Below are 16,372 nucleotides of genomic sequence, written 5' to 3'. Positions count from 1 at the left end.
CCTGAGAATAATGTGAATAGTCCTCTCTGTTGTGGGTCATGTGATGTGATCATGTGCCTCTCTATGCGCGCCTGTACTTTGAGATGAAGGGCGCACCAGATGTGCAGATTATTCGCAAAGAAATTAGATCTACATGCAAGAGAAGGTGCGTGTACGGTGTACCCGTACATTAAATGTTATGTAGGCAGTACGCCCAGATGTACGTACGAGTACGATAGGGGGTGGGTGTGATGAATTGTCAGTGCGTACAGATCTGTACGGGAAGAACTGACCGCGCTCGACATGGAGAGCCCTGAGCCCGCCCGGCCAGCAGAACCAGCAGCTTGTTGATTTTTGGCAGAACGTCTCCACCGACACACATAGCCAGTGCCATGTTAATGCTGACAGTAGTAATGCGCTGCTGCTGCAGCATTAATCTGGGTTTTAGGAGACTAGGCCTTGCCAATGTTGTGTTCTTTTTCTCTCGGAATGGAGGCAAAAGATTTGTCTCATCATATTGATCAACAAAGAATGTACAAATGAGCAGCAAACAAAAAACTAGCCGATCCAGCTTACAAATGGATCTTCGATGCAGTGGCCTAGCCAAGATTGAAGTCACGTTGGTCCAATATTTTTTTTGCCACAATATAACATGTCAACATACTACTCTACTATAGAATTAATAAAAACCATATAATCACGGTCTTGCAAGTATACTGAATTCACAGTTAATATGAAAATTGCATTACAAAAAACCATATTTGCGTGGTCATGAATATCTCGATTATATCATCTTCATCCATTGATAAAAAGTACTCGGCAAAGGACCAACAGAAATTCAGTAATTTGCCTTTGAAAAGTGACGCCGAATTGCAATGGTAAGCTGCACTGCAATGTCACTACATCCATAAATTAGAAATAGGACCGCCAGCCGCAGTGCGATGCTCATCCCTAGGGCCTAGAGCTTCCCATTTTGGTGCAACCAAACAACTTCTGCAAGACGTGATCTTGTGTTCTGAATTTCTAGTTATATGATTCAACATGCCATGGCACAATATTCTTGCGTTTTCTATTCATGTGTTTTAGTAATATTCATGAGATCCGAAGAGAAGGCTGATTTTGTAAAGAAGGCTCGAGAATTGCCGTTCCTCGTTAACAATCCCTTGAGCGGTGAGAATAACATGGAGGCTCGTAATCTCGTACTCCGTACTAAAAGCTGATGATTCTCTTGCGGCAGGTCACCGGCCTCCTCGGGACTTTGCTTGTGCTGTATCCCTTCGAATGTTGATCAATAAAGCCGGTCCGTTTGTTTGAAAGAAAAAACAAAGGACATAAAATTTCGCGCCTATGATTTGGGATTAGGAAAATCGGGCGTCGTCGCGTGAGCGTGGCTTCGCCGGTCCCTACGCCGCCCGCACGAATCGCTGTTGTTCCTTGCGCCGCCCCGGCGGCAGCGTGGTCACTTCTACTTGTACCGTACCGTATCGTGGCTACGTGGGCTAATGGGCTTCTTTGTAAAGGGATTTTCAGGGATCAGGCCATCAGGGGGCATGAAGGGATCTTCAGGGATCAGGCCATCAGGGGGCATGAAGGATCGTTGATTTCTGAGAGCAAAAAGGTGAAGGAAATCAAAGAGGAAACAGTACAGTATCCAGCAGTCAGTAGTACAAGGATGAAGGAAATCAAAGAAGGTGATGAAGTATCCAGCGTAGTATTTTTTGTTTCTGAGAGCAAAACGGTGAAGGAAATCAAAGAAGAAACAACAGTATACAGTAGTCATGAAGGATCACAGGATGGGAGAAGCCAAGGAAATTTCCAAAGACACGCTGCGTCGCTGGCTCACTGCCTACGGAGTCACATGGTGGTGATCGCTATTCAGCTCGTGGGTGCCGGTCCTTGACACGAGTGACACATCAGAGATGCACCTGCCGGCCGGCTGGCTCGATGAGCTGGATAACGTGTCCATTTCTCCACAGAATATCCTCGCCTCAACTCGTTCCTGTTCTTCCGTGGAGAGATGGATAACTGTGTGGGCCATAATACTGTGTATTGAATTGCATTTAAACCTCTAGCAGATGAGGCCCCTGTCTTAAAATCTCAAGAACGATACATAATCTCTGTTCACAAATAAATAGTGTATTTTTAGGTTTTATCCTAAGTAAAAAATATTAAAGATTGATCAATTTTATCGGAAAATATAGCAACACTTATGACACTAAATTAGTATCATTAGATCCGGTTTTGAAATGCAGCTTCATAATACGCCGATTTGATGTCATCTGTGTTCCTACTATTTTCAATAAGTTGGTTAAATCTAAAAATGCTTAATTTAGTACATTTATTTGTGGACGGAGGGAATATGAGAGGGGAAAAAATCCTTTCCGAAAAGGACAAGAGAAATAAAGGAATTGGAATGGATATCCATATTTTCAATAAGTTGGTTAAATCTAAAAATGTTTAATTTAGTACAGTTATTTGTGGACGGAGGGAATATGAGAGGGGGAAAAATCCTTTCCGAAAAGGACAAGAGAAATAAAGGAATTGGAATGGACATCCATCTGTTTTATGTTTTGGATTTTGAAAATACATTCCATGCTAACGGATGGTAATGCCGTTGCAAAATGTCTGCAAAGGTGGATTCTGAAAATGTCATTGCAAAATGGCTAAATGCCAAAAACCGCTTTAATAGTGTGCTTGACAGGATAATATTGTCCTTGCAATGAGACAACAAATTGAGATTCACTTTGCATCTAATTAAAAGGAATTAGCAATCTTGATCAATTCAAATGATCATACTGCCCTTACACAAAACTCCGTGTAGTTTGACTAGTTCAATCTCCGGCAATGCCTTCTCAACATTGTCGGTAAGGTTGCTATGTTGATTCCCTGTGCCTAGCTTGACTAGGCTGTGGGTTCACTTATGGTCTTGATCCAATTTTTATTGGGTTAATATGATATACGCCAGTACAATTTTGATGAATTTGAAAAATATCACTTGAAATCTGCTTATTTTTCAAAAAATATGCCACTACAATGGGTCAAAAGATGTCATGTCAGTGCCATTTTTTGAAAAAATAGCAATCGCAGCTAGTGAAGCCTTTTGAATTCACCAAAATTATAGTGACACATATCAAAGTAAAGCCATTTTTATTTAGTAACTGGACAACCCTGTTGTAATTTGGTTTATAAAACTCAACTCTCTTGCGCTTATAATGGATGGAGAAAGCAAACTGCCGGAGTCTGGTATTGAAGACGGCATTTCCTTTCAATCAGCTCAACACTGGCCCACTAAGCGATCTCTTTCATCAGCCCACCATAACCCAGCGAGGTCGAGGCCTCGAATTACTCTCCAGGCACAGGAAGGACAAGACAACGAAGGTGTTTAGCTGCTTCTTGATACTCTTCGGGAGCGCACTGCTTATATCATACAAACTGATGCATTTGAGCAAAACTTTAAATTCTGAAAGTTTTTAAAGGGTTTGTACTTCACGGCGTAATATGCGTGCAGGAATGTTTACTTGTAAATTTGCTTTCGTATTATCAAATTTCAGACAAAATTGAAATCTTTGGGAAAAACAATAAATGTCCACCAAATTTGGAGGGTGTGCCCGGATTGGTTTCGGAAATATCGAATTACCAGACGAAATGTTTACCGGAATCCGAATTCCCAATACGCTTAACTATTGTGCGGAGCGAAATCGTATCAGCATTCAGCAACAAATCACACGCATCCAGGCATAGCTCCACGACCACAACACAGCTGTTGTACGTGAGCATAAACTGCACAAAAAGCCAAGAGCTTCCCGGTGTCAGAGCATGGTCGGTCCCAGCTTTCCCCAAAGCATGGAAGACCAGCAATCCTAACAAGTGAAGATCCAGGTTCCGATCCCATCAAGAGTTTCAACGCAGCAAGTTACACCCAAAGATCCAATCAGCCCGTCCGAAAGTAGGGTGGAGTGCACTCCAGAACACACCGCTCCGATAACACTGTGCCCCAGGCGTACAAGCAATCCACCGATAATTTCCCCCTCGGTCGCTGTCAAGCCGAACTTTCGCCGTCGCCGCAGCAGCACACCAGCCCGTGGGTGGCTCAGGCGTACGTGCTCGATGGAAGCCGTAACAACAGCCGGAGCTAGGCACACGCGGTCACGGGACTGTTGGGTCCGTTTGGGCGCGCACGCTTCGTAACTTGGCGAAAATGGGGCGTGCCGCTCCCACTGACGGCGTCGATCAGTTGGCCAACCACCCCAAGCAAGAAACGAGCTACGCGACGACGACCACGCCTCCATCATCGATTCGATTCTAATAGCTCTTACTTGAAGCATTGCATTTGCTTTGCCGCTGAGTGGTGGCATCTTTTTCAGGGGGTTTATATAACACTTCATCCCCTCGTTCCCCGGAGTGGCATATATAATCCCGCGCATTCTTTTTTACCTGACCGATCTCAAACCGTGCAAGTCTCAAGTGAAGTCTGAGGTTGCTAGCGATGAAGGACTTTGCGGGGTTGGGGCACTTGTTCGTGGCGGCATTCCTGTTCCACTTCTCCTCATACATGGTGCTGCCGTCGATCACCGACGTGACGATGGAGGCCGTCTGCCCCGGCCGCGACGAGTGCTCTGTCGCCATCTACCTCAGCGGCTTTCAGAACGCCGTGAGTCTGAGCTGGAGCGCTCATGATCGAGGTGGAACAATTGATTTATTATCCTTTTTATTTTTACATTGGCATGCACATTGCAGATCACTGGGCTGGGGGCTCTCGTGGTGACTCCTGTTGTCGGGAATTTGTCGGACAGGTACGGGAGGAAGGCGCTGATGACGCTGCCGGTGACCGTCGCGATTTTACCTCTGTGTACGTGGAGTCTGCACTGCATCATGGATGCTTTTTTTTTCGTTGAGTCTCACTGTTGGTTCGAGATCAGTGTGCACCGTATGTATGTACGTATTGAGATTTTAGAGATGTTTTCGTTTTGCTGTGCAGTTATACTGGCGTGCAACCGCTCGGAGGCGTACTTCTACGTGTACTACGTGGCTAAGATCGTCGCCGGGATCTTCTGCGAGGGCAGCATGCACTGCCTCTCCCTTGCTTACGTGGTAATTATTGCTTAAAAAAAACTAAACCAAACGGGAAATGCGCTCACTGGTCCCACGTGCCAGTGAACGGAAGAGGTGATCACTTCCACTGACCAGGCGAAATCTGTGGACGCAGGCCGACCAAGTTGGCACGAGGCGCCGAGCGGCGGCCTTCGGGCTCCTCTCCGGCGTGTCGGCGGCCGGGTTCGTCTCGGGGACACTCACCGCGCGGTTCCTGCCGACCTCTTCCACCTTCCAGGTCGCCGCGGCCGTCGCCACGGCGGGGGCCATCTACCTCAGGGCGTTCGTCCCGGATTCCGGCTCCGCTGTCTCGTCCTTCGGCGACGACGAAGCCAGCTGCGACCCCCTGCTACAGGACTCGTCGTCCTGCAGCTGCTCCTCTGCCACTTCATCTTCCACTTCCTCCGACGGGGAGCTGTCGCCGAGGCTTCCGCCGTACAAGGGCCTGCTGCCGTCGCTGCCCGACATGGTCGCGCTTCTCACCGGCAGGTCAGGTTTCTTGCTGTGTGACTCCAGTAATTGGTCCCGTTTGCTTCTGAACTTTTGAACTGCTTTATGGAAGTAACGGAAAATGGAGTGAACCCGTTTCGTTCAATAACAGCAGTAATGGGACCAATGTTTTTCAAAGTTTTTCTTTCCTGACAGCATCGTTTCTCAAAGTTTATACTTTATACTAGTACTTCTGCAGTTCTGTGTACTTCCAATCCTCACTCAGAGTAATCCTACAAGATAGTACTCCACAATACTACTCTTCATACCAAAGCAATATGAGCAGTCTGTACTCTGTACTGATGTGCAATTACTGTTCCGTGCAGTTTGACCTTGTCCGCAGCGGCAACGATAACTTTCTTTTACAGTCTTGGTGAACATGGGCTTCAGACTGCATTGCTGGTATGCACCTTTTGCTGTCTCAAAATTTCCACGACCATTTATTAGGAGTTCACATTAACCACAATCAATTCCTCGAAAACAAATCATTAACAAGGACCGGAACTCAGAAGTTGTAGCATTCAACAAACATTTGTCTCCCGAAAAAAAGTAGCTTCATCAGTAAAGTTACTGCACTGTTTTATTTCAGTTGTGTAATCTTCGCTTAATCTTTTTTGCGACAATTTCGCTAAACATAATACAGAATATCGGACTACACATTTCCCAGCTCGCAATTAATCCGTGTTCAACCCTTCTCTGTAAGACACTCAAATTAACTGTTGATTGATTTGCGTAGTACTACCTGAAAGCACAGTTCGGTTACAGCAAAGACGAATTTGCTAATCTGCTGCTAATTGCTGGTGCTGCCGGAATGCTCTCACAGGTACAAACCGCATTGTAACTGCTGAATTGTTTAGTGGTTGCATTCTTGCAGCCCTGATTTTTTGTCAGTTGAAGGCCTCAAGACTATTTATTCATATTTCAAAACATATATTTTAATATTTGACTTCTGATAACACCTTTGCAGCTAACAGTAATGCCAATATTTGCTCCAATCGTGGGTGAGGAGATGCTACTTATTGTTGGGCTATTAGGAGGATGCACTCATGTAACATCCTTTTACCTCTTCTTATCTGTGGCTTGTTAGTTTTTCAGCACACCGCAGTTTTAGTTGCTGAATAAAATTGCCATACATTGCAGGTTTTTCTGTATGGCATCGCATGGTCATACTGGGTACTCTCTTTGAACTTGACAATTGTTTCCCAACTTGTTGACATTTTTGTTGCTCTGTCTGTCACAACTATACACATGTATAGTGGGGTGGTTGTTCAATGTTCAGTGCTACAATAATATATTTCTTGTTTACCCTCTCCAACTTCACAGGTACCATATTTTGCTGCAGCGTTTGTAATTTTGAGTGCTTTTGTTCACCCATCTGTAAGCCATATGTTGCTCACCTTTTTATTTTATTTTTCTTCCAAATAATTCGGAACGAACTTGATGAACTTTTCAACATCTGTAGATAAGGACCAATGTATCAAAAAGTGTCGGATCAAATGAGCAGGTAACTGATTTCGGATTGAAGCCAAATTGCTGATGCTTGTCGTGTATTACCGACAGACAGTTTGCACTTGTAGTTAAGTTTGCTCCTCTAATTTGTTGTGTGGTGTTACTTTATAGGGAATTGCTCAAGGGTGCATATCTGGGATTAGTTCATTTGCCAGCATATTAGCTCCACTCATCTTTACTCCCTTAACAGGTAAGGGTACAAGAATGGATGCATGTAATTCTTGGTTTCCCAAATGGTACAAAATGCGAAATGATCTTCTTGTTTGTCAGCATGGTTCCTTTCAGAAACCAAACCCTTCAACTTCAAGGGTTTCAGCATTATGGTTGCTGGCTTTTGTACGGTAGGCTTTCGTTGGAACACATTACTGAATTTTGGTATTTATCCGTTACGATGTTTACTAAAGGTATTCTGTGTTGTTTTGCAGCTTATTTCCTTTGTCATCAGCATTAGGATGCGTGGAGGCAGATACGGAACAAGCGAGAAAATGAGCGTTGTGCAGAACGAGGAAGCATGATGAATGAGTTCCCGATCGAACTAGCATGACGAATGAGCATCCCCTAGTTTTTTCGTCTACAAGCACAGAAAACACAGGTTGGAACATTAGTAGCTTGAACACAAGGGAATGAACTTCTGCGTGCTTCAGGCCTTCAAGGAGAAATGATGCATGCCACTACCATTCTCAAGAAGGCATTTCCGCTACCACGCCGTGCAAGAAAGTTCAGCTCGTTGTAAATCACATGTAGTCTTACTGGGGACCGACATAGTTACACGTAGCTTTAAAAAGGGCATCACTGGCAATAGCTTAATAGGGAGGGTGGATTAGGGCAATGCTGTTTCTGATTTCAGATGCATGGTCTTCACTTCAAATTAGCATTTACTAGCGGTGTCTGCAGAGTCCAGAACCAGAATCAGACCAAACTGCTACTACATCTAATCAAGCATCAGTCGTACAGTGCGAATTGGGACGCCATGGTACTTGCTACTGTCACCTCCCGTCGTGGTACTCGCAGTCGGCGGCGACGCCGCGCACGGGCTTGCCGAGGTGCGCCTCGCGGACGTCGAGCCGGCAGAGGACGCGGCGGTAGAACTTGGACCGGACTAGGAGGCCCAGGATGTGGGCGCGGGCCCGGAGCACGAAGGCCAGCCTCACGGGCACCACCGCTGGTCCCAGGCGGCCGTTGTTGGGCTTGCTGTGCAGGTTCGAGCCCGCGCCGTAGAGCGGGACCTGCTTCCCCGCCACGGACACCGTCACCACGCGCCCGCTCTTCCGCGGCTGGTAGAACTCCTTCATCTGCAAAGGAAAACACAACGACGCAACGCCCGTCAGTTTGAAATATGCCGCACAGTAAGAAGCGCATCAAACACACACACACAAGCTCCCAGGCAAGTGCCCGCGGTAATTTGTTCTTCCGAGATTAGCACGCAGCAGAACGACTGAACTCTGGAACGCTTTCTTTTTTTACCGTTTATCCAGAAACCTTAAGCGAGAATGTGACCTGGCCATGGCCCAAGGACTAGCGAAAGTCTATGATTGATGGCGCTGTCTTGCTGCGCACTGGGGGCCATCATTTTGTTGGCGCAGTACAGGATTCCCTTTGGCAGGCAGCAGCAGGAGAAAAGCGCACACGCCACAGGCAGAGTAGAGTCCACACCCGAATTAACTAGACGCTAAAGCAGCAGAAGGCCAAAGGCGTGATGTCTGAAACCCAGAAAAGCAGCAGTAAAGGCGTTGGTTGAAAGACGGAACAAGGCTCCCCCCTGCCATTTCGCATTGGCCCTTTGCCAAGGGTGGCAGCAGTAGCAGGCCCAGGCCGGTGGCAGCTTGGAGCATGCAGCACAACAGACTAGCCGTTCTCTGTGCTCCCGGCCGGTCTTCGTCGCAAGGAGAGGGGAGAAGATGTGTTCGACTGGGCTATCTCTGGCTCGGGTCACGTGAACGCCATGCCCACCGGCCAGAGCAGAGAACTCCTCCGTGCATTTTACTGTTCTTCCGGCCTACTGGTCCTCGGAACCGCTGGCCGTCCACAGTATTGGTACTTAAGTTTAATCACGTGCACCTCCCCACGGTTTTGAGAAATTAAATTCAAGCACACGGCAATAGGTCAAGAAGGTAACTGCCTGAACTGTGGATCGCGTGGCCTAATTTCACTGGGTTATCAACTTATTTACCGTACGTGGTGCAAGCTGCTGTAGCGGCTGCTGCCGTATGCTAAAATCCAATCGGGCCTCCGTCAGGATTGGTCCAATGCATGGATAGCTTGGTCAGAGATCATCTGGCGTTCCGGTCTCCCGAGGAAGGAAGATTGGAGAGCCCGGATTTTTTTTTTTCAAACGCAACATTATTTTAGGCGTTCCGTCGCAGAACGAATCAGAACGACGACAAATAGGAAGACAACAGTGGGTGCTCTGCTTTCTCAAGTACCTAGGCCATGGGTCGTATACCGTGTAGTGTGTACATATTCTATTGCTGTACCTGTATCCGCGGCTTTGGTCTTGTTTTTTAATTAAAGGAAAACTCTGCTCATGGGAACGCTGACAAGCCACTGGGACGAAAATTGGACGGCCCATATTTGATAACCCACCGTGGATAGCATAGCAGTGATAGGCCATATGCAGCCGGCCTGACCTCCAGATCACATGGGCTGTGGCTGATGTCACCTTCCCTACACTACAACAAGCTGTATACATGTCGAACAAGCTGTAGTAGTGTTTCTATTGCAAATGGAACTACCTGTTGGCAAGAAGTTATCGCTAAATTCCAAAGCCCCAGAGAGGTTTTTGCACGACAGATTATATGGAGTAGAACAACATTTTTGCACGAGAGACGTGCACCTGACGCGACTCGCTGGCATCTAAAACTCAAATGCGCCAGCTATAAACCTGATCACCCGATCTGCACGGTCATCTCCGCGTTTATGCAGCAATAACCCTAAATAAGCAGGGCAGGAGCGTAACGCTCACATGGCCCCCGGTAATTCAAATTTGCCAATCCAGGCAAAACGCGATTAATTCAGGACAGATGGCAATGGCAAAAGCAGGAGGCAACAACAAGCAAATATGAATAATGAATTCATACGTACGTTCCCGGAGGCGACGGTGAGGTCGTCGAAGAAGATGAGGAAGGGCGTGGCGGTGACGTGGAGGCCGAAGAAGGTGCCCCGGTTGCGGAAGCGCAGCCTGACCGTGGCGTTGACCGACATCATCCTGGTGGGGACGCCCGTCCGGTCCGTGCCGCTCTGGATGTGGTACGACTCGAACACCACGCTCTGCAAGCAATAGCAAATGCACCATCGGCCGGCGCCGGCGCCGCCGCCGCACCAAGGCGAGCGCACTCGTGAGATTTATTAATAATTGTACAGTACTCCGTAAAAAAATCGATTTAATGGCACCACCCAGGAACACGAGACGACCAGTCCACGGAGCACTAGGAAGACAGTGTTTGCATGTTTTAAGGTGGTTTAGGGAAGGAATAATGCTCTAGTAAATGCGCTCCTAAAAATATCATATTCCAGTGACTATTATTCTAGAAATCGAAACCAAAGAAACCGAAATGTGCACTCCGGAGAGTACCGGCGGGGGCGGCGAATGGCGTGTTTCTGAAGAAAATGAGAGCAAACGAGGATTGAACTGGACAGGAAGACAATGGCAGGAAGAGGGGCAGGCGGGCAGCTGACCTTGACATCGACGTGGGGCTTGTAGGACTTGCTGGCGCCCCACAGCACGAGCAAGAAGAAGGCGAAGACGCCGACGAACACGACGGCCCCCAGCGCGTAGAACCTCCACGGCGACTGCGACCACCCGGCGCCGCGGGCCCCGTCCTCGTCCTCGCCGTCGTCCCCGACGCTCCCGGCGCCGCTGCCGTGGCCGTGGCCGAGGCGGCGCCAGGGCACGGCCCCCGCGGCGCCGCCGCCGCCGCCTCCCGAGCGGAGCTGGTCGGAGAAGAGGAGGCGGCCGATGGAGGACTCGCGGGAGTGGTGCACGGCGGCGGGGTGGTGGTGGAAGTGGTAGTGGAGCGGGGACTCGGCCGGGGTGGAGCCGGCGAGCGACATCTTCTCGGCCGCGGCGGCGGCGGCGGCCGAGCCCGAGGCGCCGCCCACGGCGACGACGTCGGGGTGGGAGGCGGCGGGGCTGAGCACGTAGTACGCCGGGCGGCGCGGGGAGCGAGGCGGGGACGACGGCGCCAGGCTCGTCACGTCGGAGTCCGTCTTGGCGTGCCGGGCCATTGTCTCGGGAGCCGTGACGCGATGGACGTGTGTGGGAGGATACGGGGAGTCGGTCTGGGATGCTACTGTGTGAAGAAGCGCAACGGGTTCGGGGCCTGTCTGCCTGCCTTCTGTCCTGCTTGTTGACGAAGGTTTTGAAGTGGGACGCGAGGGGTTTTGAAACGTACCATGCGGCAGTGGCGAGCTTGGGTCTTCTTGTACGGGTCGCCAGCCAGCGAAGCGTGGGGCACCAGCTCCTCCTGCCTGATATTTACACTTGTAAATATTGTCATCAGTTCATCATGAAAAGACTATTTTTCTAGTAACTTGTTAGCAAATCACATGACAGCCACCGCCACATATTCAATGTGATATACTGTGATCTTTTGATCAAATAAATATATTGAAAAGAATTTTGTTTAGAAAATTGAAAAATACGAACACGTAGATATTTTAAAACACACGCATGTTTTTTTATCACAATAGGCTCCGAAGAAAAGACTTGCTTCGCGGTGCACAGCACAAACCGACCGCAAGCAACATCGATGTCCAAGGGGAAAGAAATCAATCCCACAAACATGATGGGGATTGGGCTGCCTTGACATTGGTGGCGAAGAACGCAGAACTCTGCACCATCCGTCCCGTTCGACATACAGATGGCCACCGCATTCCGGAGTAGACGCCACGTTTCGCCGCCTTCTAATTTCCCCCGACATCCACCACCGACGAGTGGGCCACCAATACGGCACGAAAGAACCGCCTCACATCATAAAATTTTCATTGGCACCTTAAACTCACAAAACAAAATCTTCCAGCATGTTCCTGATGTTTGTTTCATACTCCCTCCGTTCCATAATTCTTGTCTCAAATTTGCTCAAGAATGGATGCATCTATTCATAAAAAGTGTCTAGATACATGTAAGATTTCGACAAGAATTATGGAACGGAGGGAGTACTATATTATATACCACACACGAGCAATTAAGCACATACAGTACAGGGCTGCCTTCGCAAATCTCAACCATGTGAGATTATCGGAGAGGTGATAAACAAGGCACTCTGTGTGACTGTGTAGGAGGAGAGACAACAAAGACCACTGCACTAAAATGCCCAAGCGTATATTAAAGATTCCTCATTTCTGATCACAAATAAAGCTGCTTACAGCCGGATGTCATCGCTTCAAACGGGCAGTACGGACACTTGAAAGATCGGGAGCTGTTCTTTGACAACTTTAGTGTTGACTGCTTCGACAAGACATGCCCACAAGGCAGAAGCATCGGTGCGTTACCATCACCTCCTTGATCGCGGAGCACAGGGCAGACAAACACTGAGTGGAACTGAAACTCGCTACGAAGGTCCAGTGGGAAAGGAAATTGCTTCATAGAATGCCAGTCTCTCTTGGCAGTTACTACAGTCATAAGTTTAATAAGAATCGGCAATACTTCAGCTCCAACTGACACCGCCGTACCCATAGGATCTGTGGAGGATTGACCGATTAGATTGCAGAACTGTTGAGCAAACTCTTCGGCTAGCATCTCCCAGTTTGTTGGTGACAAGAACTCGGTATATGGCGACTGATCAAGACGCCCGGCCCATAGTATGGAGGCTATCAACCTCTGGATCTCTTCCTTGCGTGTGGTAGCAAAGGGAGCCAGGTATGCCCTAGCATACTGCAGAGCTTGATCTCGGTTTCCTTGTTTAAGCATGTCAACAAACTGGAACTGGTGAAGCTTCAGCTCAAGACAGTAACTGTTTTGCAAAAGAGCGTCATGATTCTTCATTGCCCAACTCAGAGCTAGCTCAGGCTTCCCAGCCTTCAATGCACCGTGAATCTCATACATATTCTGAAACAGTTGTTTCAGCTTCAAAGATGCTGTGCAACTGGCCTCTCCAATAAAGCTATCACCAATGTCAAACAACGCCTCACGATATAGATGGTTTGCAATAAGTTCATTCAGTACATTTGGTTCCATGTCCACATTCCTATAAGCTTTTGAAATGTCGTGGATGAAGAGTTTCTCTGTGGTCTTGACCCACGTGCTGAGAGCAGTGTTCATTTCTTTCTGGCAGCTTTTGAGTTGCTTCGTTGGGGCCATCTCTTTCAGCTTATTCTTCAGATTAAGAAGAATTTCATGGGTCATGTTTGCTGCAGAATCCCCTTCTGTGCCGTTTCCCTGGATAGCTTTGATGGCCTGGTCAATTTCTTTCTCCACATGGTTCACCAGATCTATAGTCTTTGAGGATTTAAGCTTCTGCTTTTTCACGACACGATCAAATACATCCTTCACTGTGTCTACTTCCATTTCCAATTGCCCAGCCTTCCACAACTGTATAGAAAATGGAATATGATTTGAACACCTAGAACGATAGGTTGCAAGGAAATAAATTAGTTGCACAGCTAAGTAGTATATGAACAAACAAATGGTAGAAAAAGCTTCCCCAACTGAAACTGTCAGGATTGCAGAAAATTAAGAAGCACCACAGATACCGAATCATATACTCACTCCGTCCCATATTAAGTGACTCAAATTTGTCCAAATATGAATGTATTTATGCCTAAAAGGCGTCTAGATACATGTAATAGAAAGTCAGTTAATATGGGACAGAGGGAGTAGGAATATTACAAATAACATATTCAGGCCAGTTGCATAGAAAAGATATAGCAATTATAAGGAATACTTGCTCTTCTCGGGGTAGCATTGAAAAATTAGCATCACTAAGGAACAAGAACAGATGTGGTCTTCTAATTCTCATGCTAGATAAGAGAGGATTATTTTACTAGGATTATATTTAGAAGAGTGGGAACATATTCACAAAATCACAAGCAGGCATAGAAGACAGGGCTCAACAGATAATGAGATGAACAGATAATAAATTAAGGGCTACTGACACTTTTTTTTTCAGAACATACAAATTGCATAGGTCATCGCGCAGCCCTGAATCAAGCTCTGTACGTACAGACAGACTGAACACGAAATGGAGTGGCATAAAAGCACCATACTAAGAGAATTGGACTAGAAGATAAAATGGTTTGCAATATCACTCCCACAAATTAGGGGCATTTAATCTGCATCTCCAATGCACAACTACAGCTCTAGACAGCAGAGAGTAGTAACGTGGATTGCAATATTGCTAAATAGGAGTCTAGGATCATCACAATGTTGTGTCATGAACGGTACTTGTCATCACAGATCACGAATTGACGATAAAAAAAGATCTATCAGTAGATGCTACGAAACAGTATTTTCTCAAAAAAAAACTTCACCCCGGAATTCTCATAAACAGCAACCTACGTTTCGCTAACTCAGTAAAGAAACACTAACCTCTCTTTAAGAAAAAGCGACTGCCCCTGGAAGCACAAGAAATCGACGAGACAAACCCGATAGAATCATAGAACCTGTGACGAGGTGGATAAATTGATCTGAATATATACGCTTATCGGAAGTTGATTGCATCGCCATACAAGCAAATCGAACTTGGATTGAAGATGGCTACCAAAGAGGGGGTTTACCATACGCGGCAGCGAGAGGAAGCCCGATGGCGTGCCGGTACGGGAGTGTCTTGTTCCGACTTCCGACAAGCAGAGGCCAAAGGAACGAACCCTAGACTCCTATGGTGGCTGGATCTGGTTAATGGACCAGTTGGGTAAGGCTTTTTTTCTACTGGACACGGGCTGTCCGCGGCGCCGTAAAGTCCAGCCCGTTTAAACATCTTCGCTACCACCCGCGGCGCCGAGTAACCAAACGGCCGCCGGCGCTACGCCATGGCCCGGCCGTCCGAATATTGCTGAGCCACCCCTCCCTCCGCTCCGCAGCCCAGCCAAGCTCATCCATCCCTCAGCTCCACCATTCATCCTACGGGGTAGATTCTGCAATTCTGCTTGATGGCTCGATATAGGCTAACATGACATGTGATCAATTATTATGATTCTTTTATTTGTATATTTCACCGTTAGAAAATTATTCTTGGATGCAAGATGTGTAGCAGGATTATGTATCCCCTGGTGTCAAGTGTGCTTGGTCAGTAAACTGGTAGCAGTGACATCGGTTTCTACTTTCAGGGGGCTTGAGCTTTTAAGCTTCAGACTCCACATGATCGATTATGGGACTGGCATTAATTTAGTTCTGACTGTAAAGGCGATCATCTGGTTTAGGCATTAATTTAGTGGTTGCTGGGACTAATCTCACTTACTAGTCTTTAAAAAAAAAGGAACTCACTTGCTAGCTGGGATACTTGAAATGGCACTTGTGTCTTTAGAAATGATTCTGGAAATGTCACTTGCAGTGAACAGATACAGTTATGATGACTTCTGTTCTTTGTAGTTTATGTGATTATTCCTAAGAATGTAGAACAGAGATTGTTGTTTAATGTTTATGTAACCATTGCTTACATGTGTTCCTTTTCTTCCAAAGAGCTATACTTTGTGCAAAACCTGAAATTTATTATTCAGAAACTGCATACAGAGAACTGAAGGCATTAATTCTACTTTGTGCTACACTTTGTTGTATTCAGAAACTGCATACAGAGAACAGAAGACATTAAGTATTAAGAAATTTTCTTCCAAAGAGCTACAATTTGTGCATAACCATAAACACTCTTCCTTTTCCTCCAATGTACTTGATTATTCCTAAGGATGTAGAACGGACATTTTTGTATTCAGAAACTGCATTTCGGATAAGGTCATAACTAAATTTGGGATCCCAAGAAAAGTTGAGAAAGTATAGAGAACAGAAGGCATTAATCAATGCATGTGTGTTTAGATACCAGTACCAAATTATCATGGAGATTTGAAAGGAATGTGATACTGTCCAGTAGGTGAAGAGTTTAGTGTTGCTGTTCCCGTACTGGTCTGTGCTAACCTGAAATTCATGTGTGCTTGGACCATCATCACATCCTTACTGTCAAAAACTTGCAGCGTAACAGGTGGGTATTACTCAGTTGTATAGCTAAGCTCATAGTACAGATTTGCCATGATGTAGACAAATTATTTACCTCTTCTTTTTTTGACCGAAAAATTATTTACCTCTTCTTGACGCGAATTCTTAAGGATATTTGGATGTTAATAAATCACTGTTTAAATTGACTAGGATGGAGAGTTGGAA

General features: G+C 46.6%; 3 protein-coding genes across 5 annotated transcripts; 1 reads left to right on the top strand and 2 right to left on the bottom strand.

Annotated features, from left to right (window-relative positions):
• The first annotated feature begins 4,371 nt into the window (after window positions 1-4,371).
• LOC100835722 (hippocampus abundant transcript 1 protein) lies at window positions 4,372-7,996 on the top strand. Of its 2 annotated transcripts, none has more exons than XM_003570018.4 (13): window positions 4,372-4,630; window positions 4,717-4,828; window positions 4,958-5,070; window positions 5,186-5,559; window positions 5,886-5,961; window positions 6,296-6,382; window positions 6,527-6,607; window positions 6,700-6,732; window positions 6,883-6,936; window positions 7,022-7,063; window positions 7,180-7,258; window positions 7,339-7,409; window positions 7,494-7,996. In XM_003570018.4, exons 1-13 carry the CDS (start codon window positions 4,466-4,468, stop codon window positions 7,581-7,583), a joined length of 1,377 nt encoding a protein of 458 aa, XP_003570066.1. In that variant the 5' UTR covers window positions 4,372-4,465; the 3' UTR covers window positions 7,584-7,996. The 2 variants fall into 2 exon arrangements, with proteins under 2 accessions (XP_003570066.1, XP_014755429.1); XM_014899943.2 differs by having other exon boundaries at window positions 4,593-4,661; window positions 4,773-4,828; window positions 7,494-7,980.
• Window positions 7,868-11,292, bottom strand: LOC100835413. The gene is made up of 3 exons (XM_003570017.4): window positions 10,744-11,292; window positions 10,150-10,335; window positions 7,868-8,360 (listed from the first exon to the last, which is right to left on the bottom strand). The coding sequence occupies exons 1-3, from the start codon at window positions 11,290-11,292 to the stop codon at window positions 8,055-8,057; spliced, it is 1,041 nt and encodes a 346-aa protein (XP_003570065.1). The 3' UTR covers window positions 7,868-8,054.
• Window positions 11,293-12,032: 740 nt separating this feature from the next.
• Window positions 12,033-15,059, bottom strand: LOC100835107 (protein RMD5 homolog). 2 transcript variants are annotated; one of them, XM_010237502.3, is made up of 3 exons: window positions 14,782-15,059; window positions 14,594-14,667; window positions 12,033-13,597 (listed from the first exon to the last, which is right to left on the bottom strand). In XM_010237502.3, exon 3 carries the CDS (start codon window positions 13,571-13,573, stop codon window positions 12,413-12,415), a length of 1,161 nt encoding a protein of 386 aa, XP_010235804.1. In that variant the 5' UTR covers window positions 13,574-13,597; window positions 14,594-14,667; window positions 14,782-15,059; the 3' UTR covers window positions 12,033-12,412. The 2 variants fall into 2 exon arrangements, with proteins under 2 accessions (XP_010235804.1, XP_003570064.1); XM_003570016.4 differs by having other exon boundaries at window positions 12,033-13,628; window positions 14,782-15,057.
• Window positions 15,060-16,372: the final 1,313 nt, after the last annotated feature.

Source organism: Brachypodium distachyon, chromosome 3, assembly GCF_000005505.3.
Source record: "Brachypodium distachyon strain Bd21 chromosome 3, Brachypodium_distachyon_v3.0, whole genome shotgun sequence".
NCBI lineage: Eukaryota > Viridiplantae > Streptophyta > Magnoliopsida > Poales > Poaceae > Brachypodium > Brachypodium distachyon.
Note: the sequence above shows the minus strand (reverse complement) of the source record. Positions and strands in the feature narration are given on the sequence as shown.

Bases quoted from the DNA above. Each gene is read 5' to 3' on its own strand.
- LOC100835722 (XM_003570018.4), top strand. From the start codon at position 4,466: ATGAAGGACTTTGCGGGGTTGGGGCACTTGTTCGTGGCGGCATTCCTG. The intron at 4,829-4,957 runs GTACGTGGAGTC...TTTGCTGTGCAG, and splicing joins CGTCGCGATTTTACCTCTGT to TTATACTGGCGTGCAACCGC. The intron at 7,259-7,338 runs GTAAGGGTACAA...CTTGTTTGTCAG, and splicing joins CATCTTTACTCCCTTAACAG to CATGGTTCCTTTCAGAAACC.
- LOC100835413 (XM_003570017.4), bottom strand. From the start codon at position 11,292: ATGGCCCGGCACGCCAAGACGGACTCCGACGTGACGAGCCTGGCGCCG. The intron at 10,336-10,743 runs GTCAGCTGCCCG...TATTGCTTGCAG, and splicing joins AGCCCCACGTCGATGTCAAG to AGCGTGGTGTTCGAGTCGTA. The intron at 8,361-10,149 runs GTACGTATGAAT...TTTCCTTTGCAG, and splicing joins TCACCGTCGCCTCCGGGAAC to ATGAAGGAGTTCTACCAGCC.
- LOC100835107 (XM_010237502.3), bottom strand. From the start codon at position 13,573: ATGGAAGTAGACACAGTGAAGGATGTATTTGATCGTGTCGTGAAAAAG.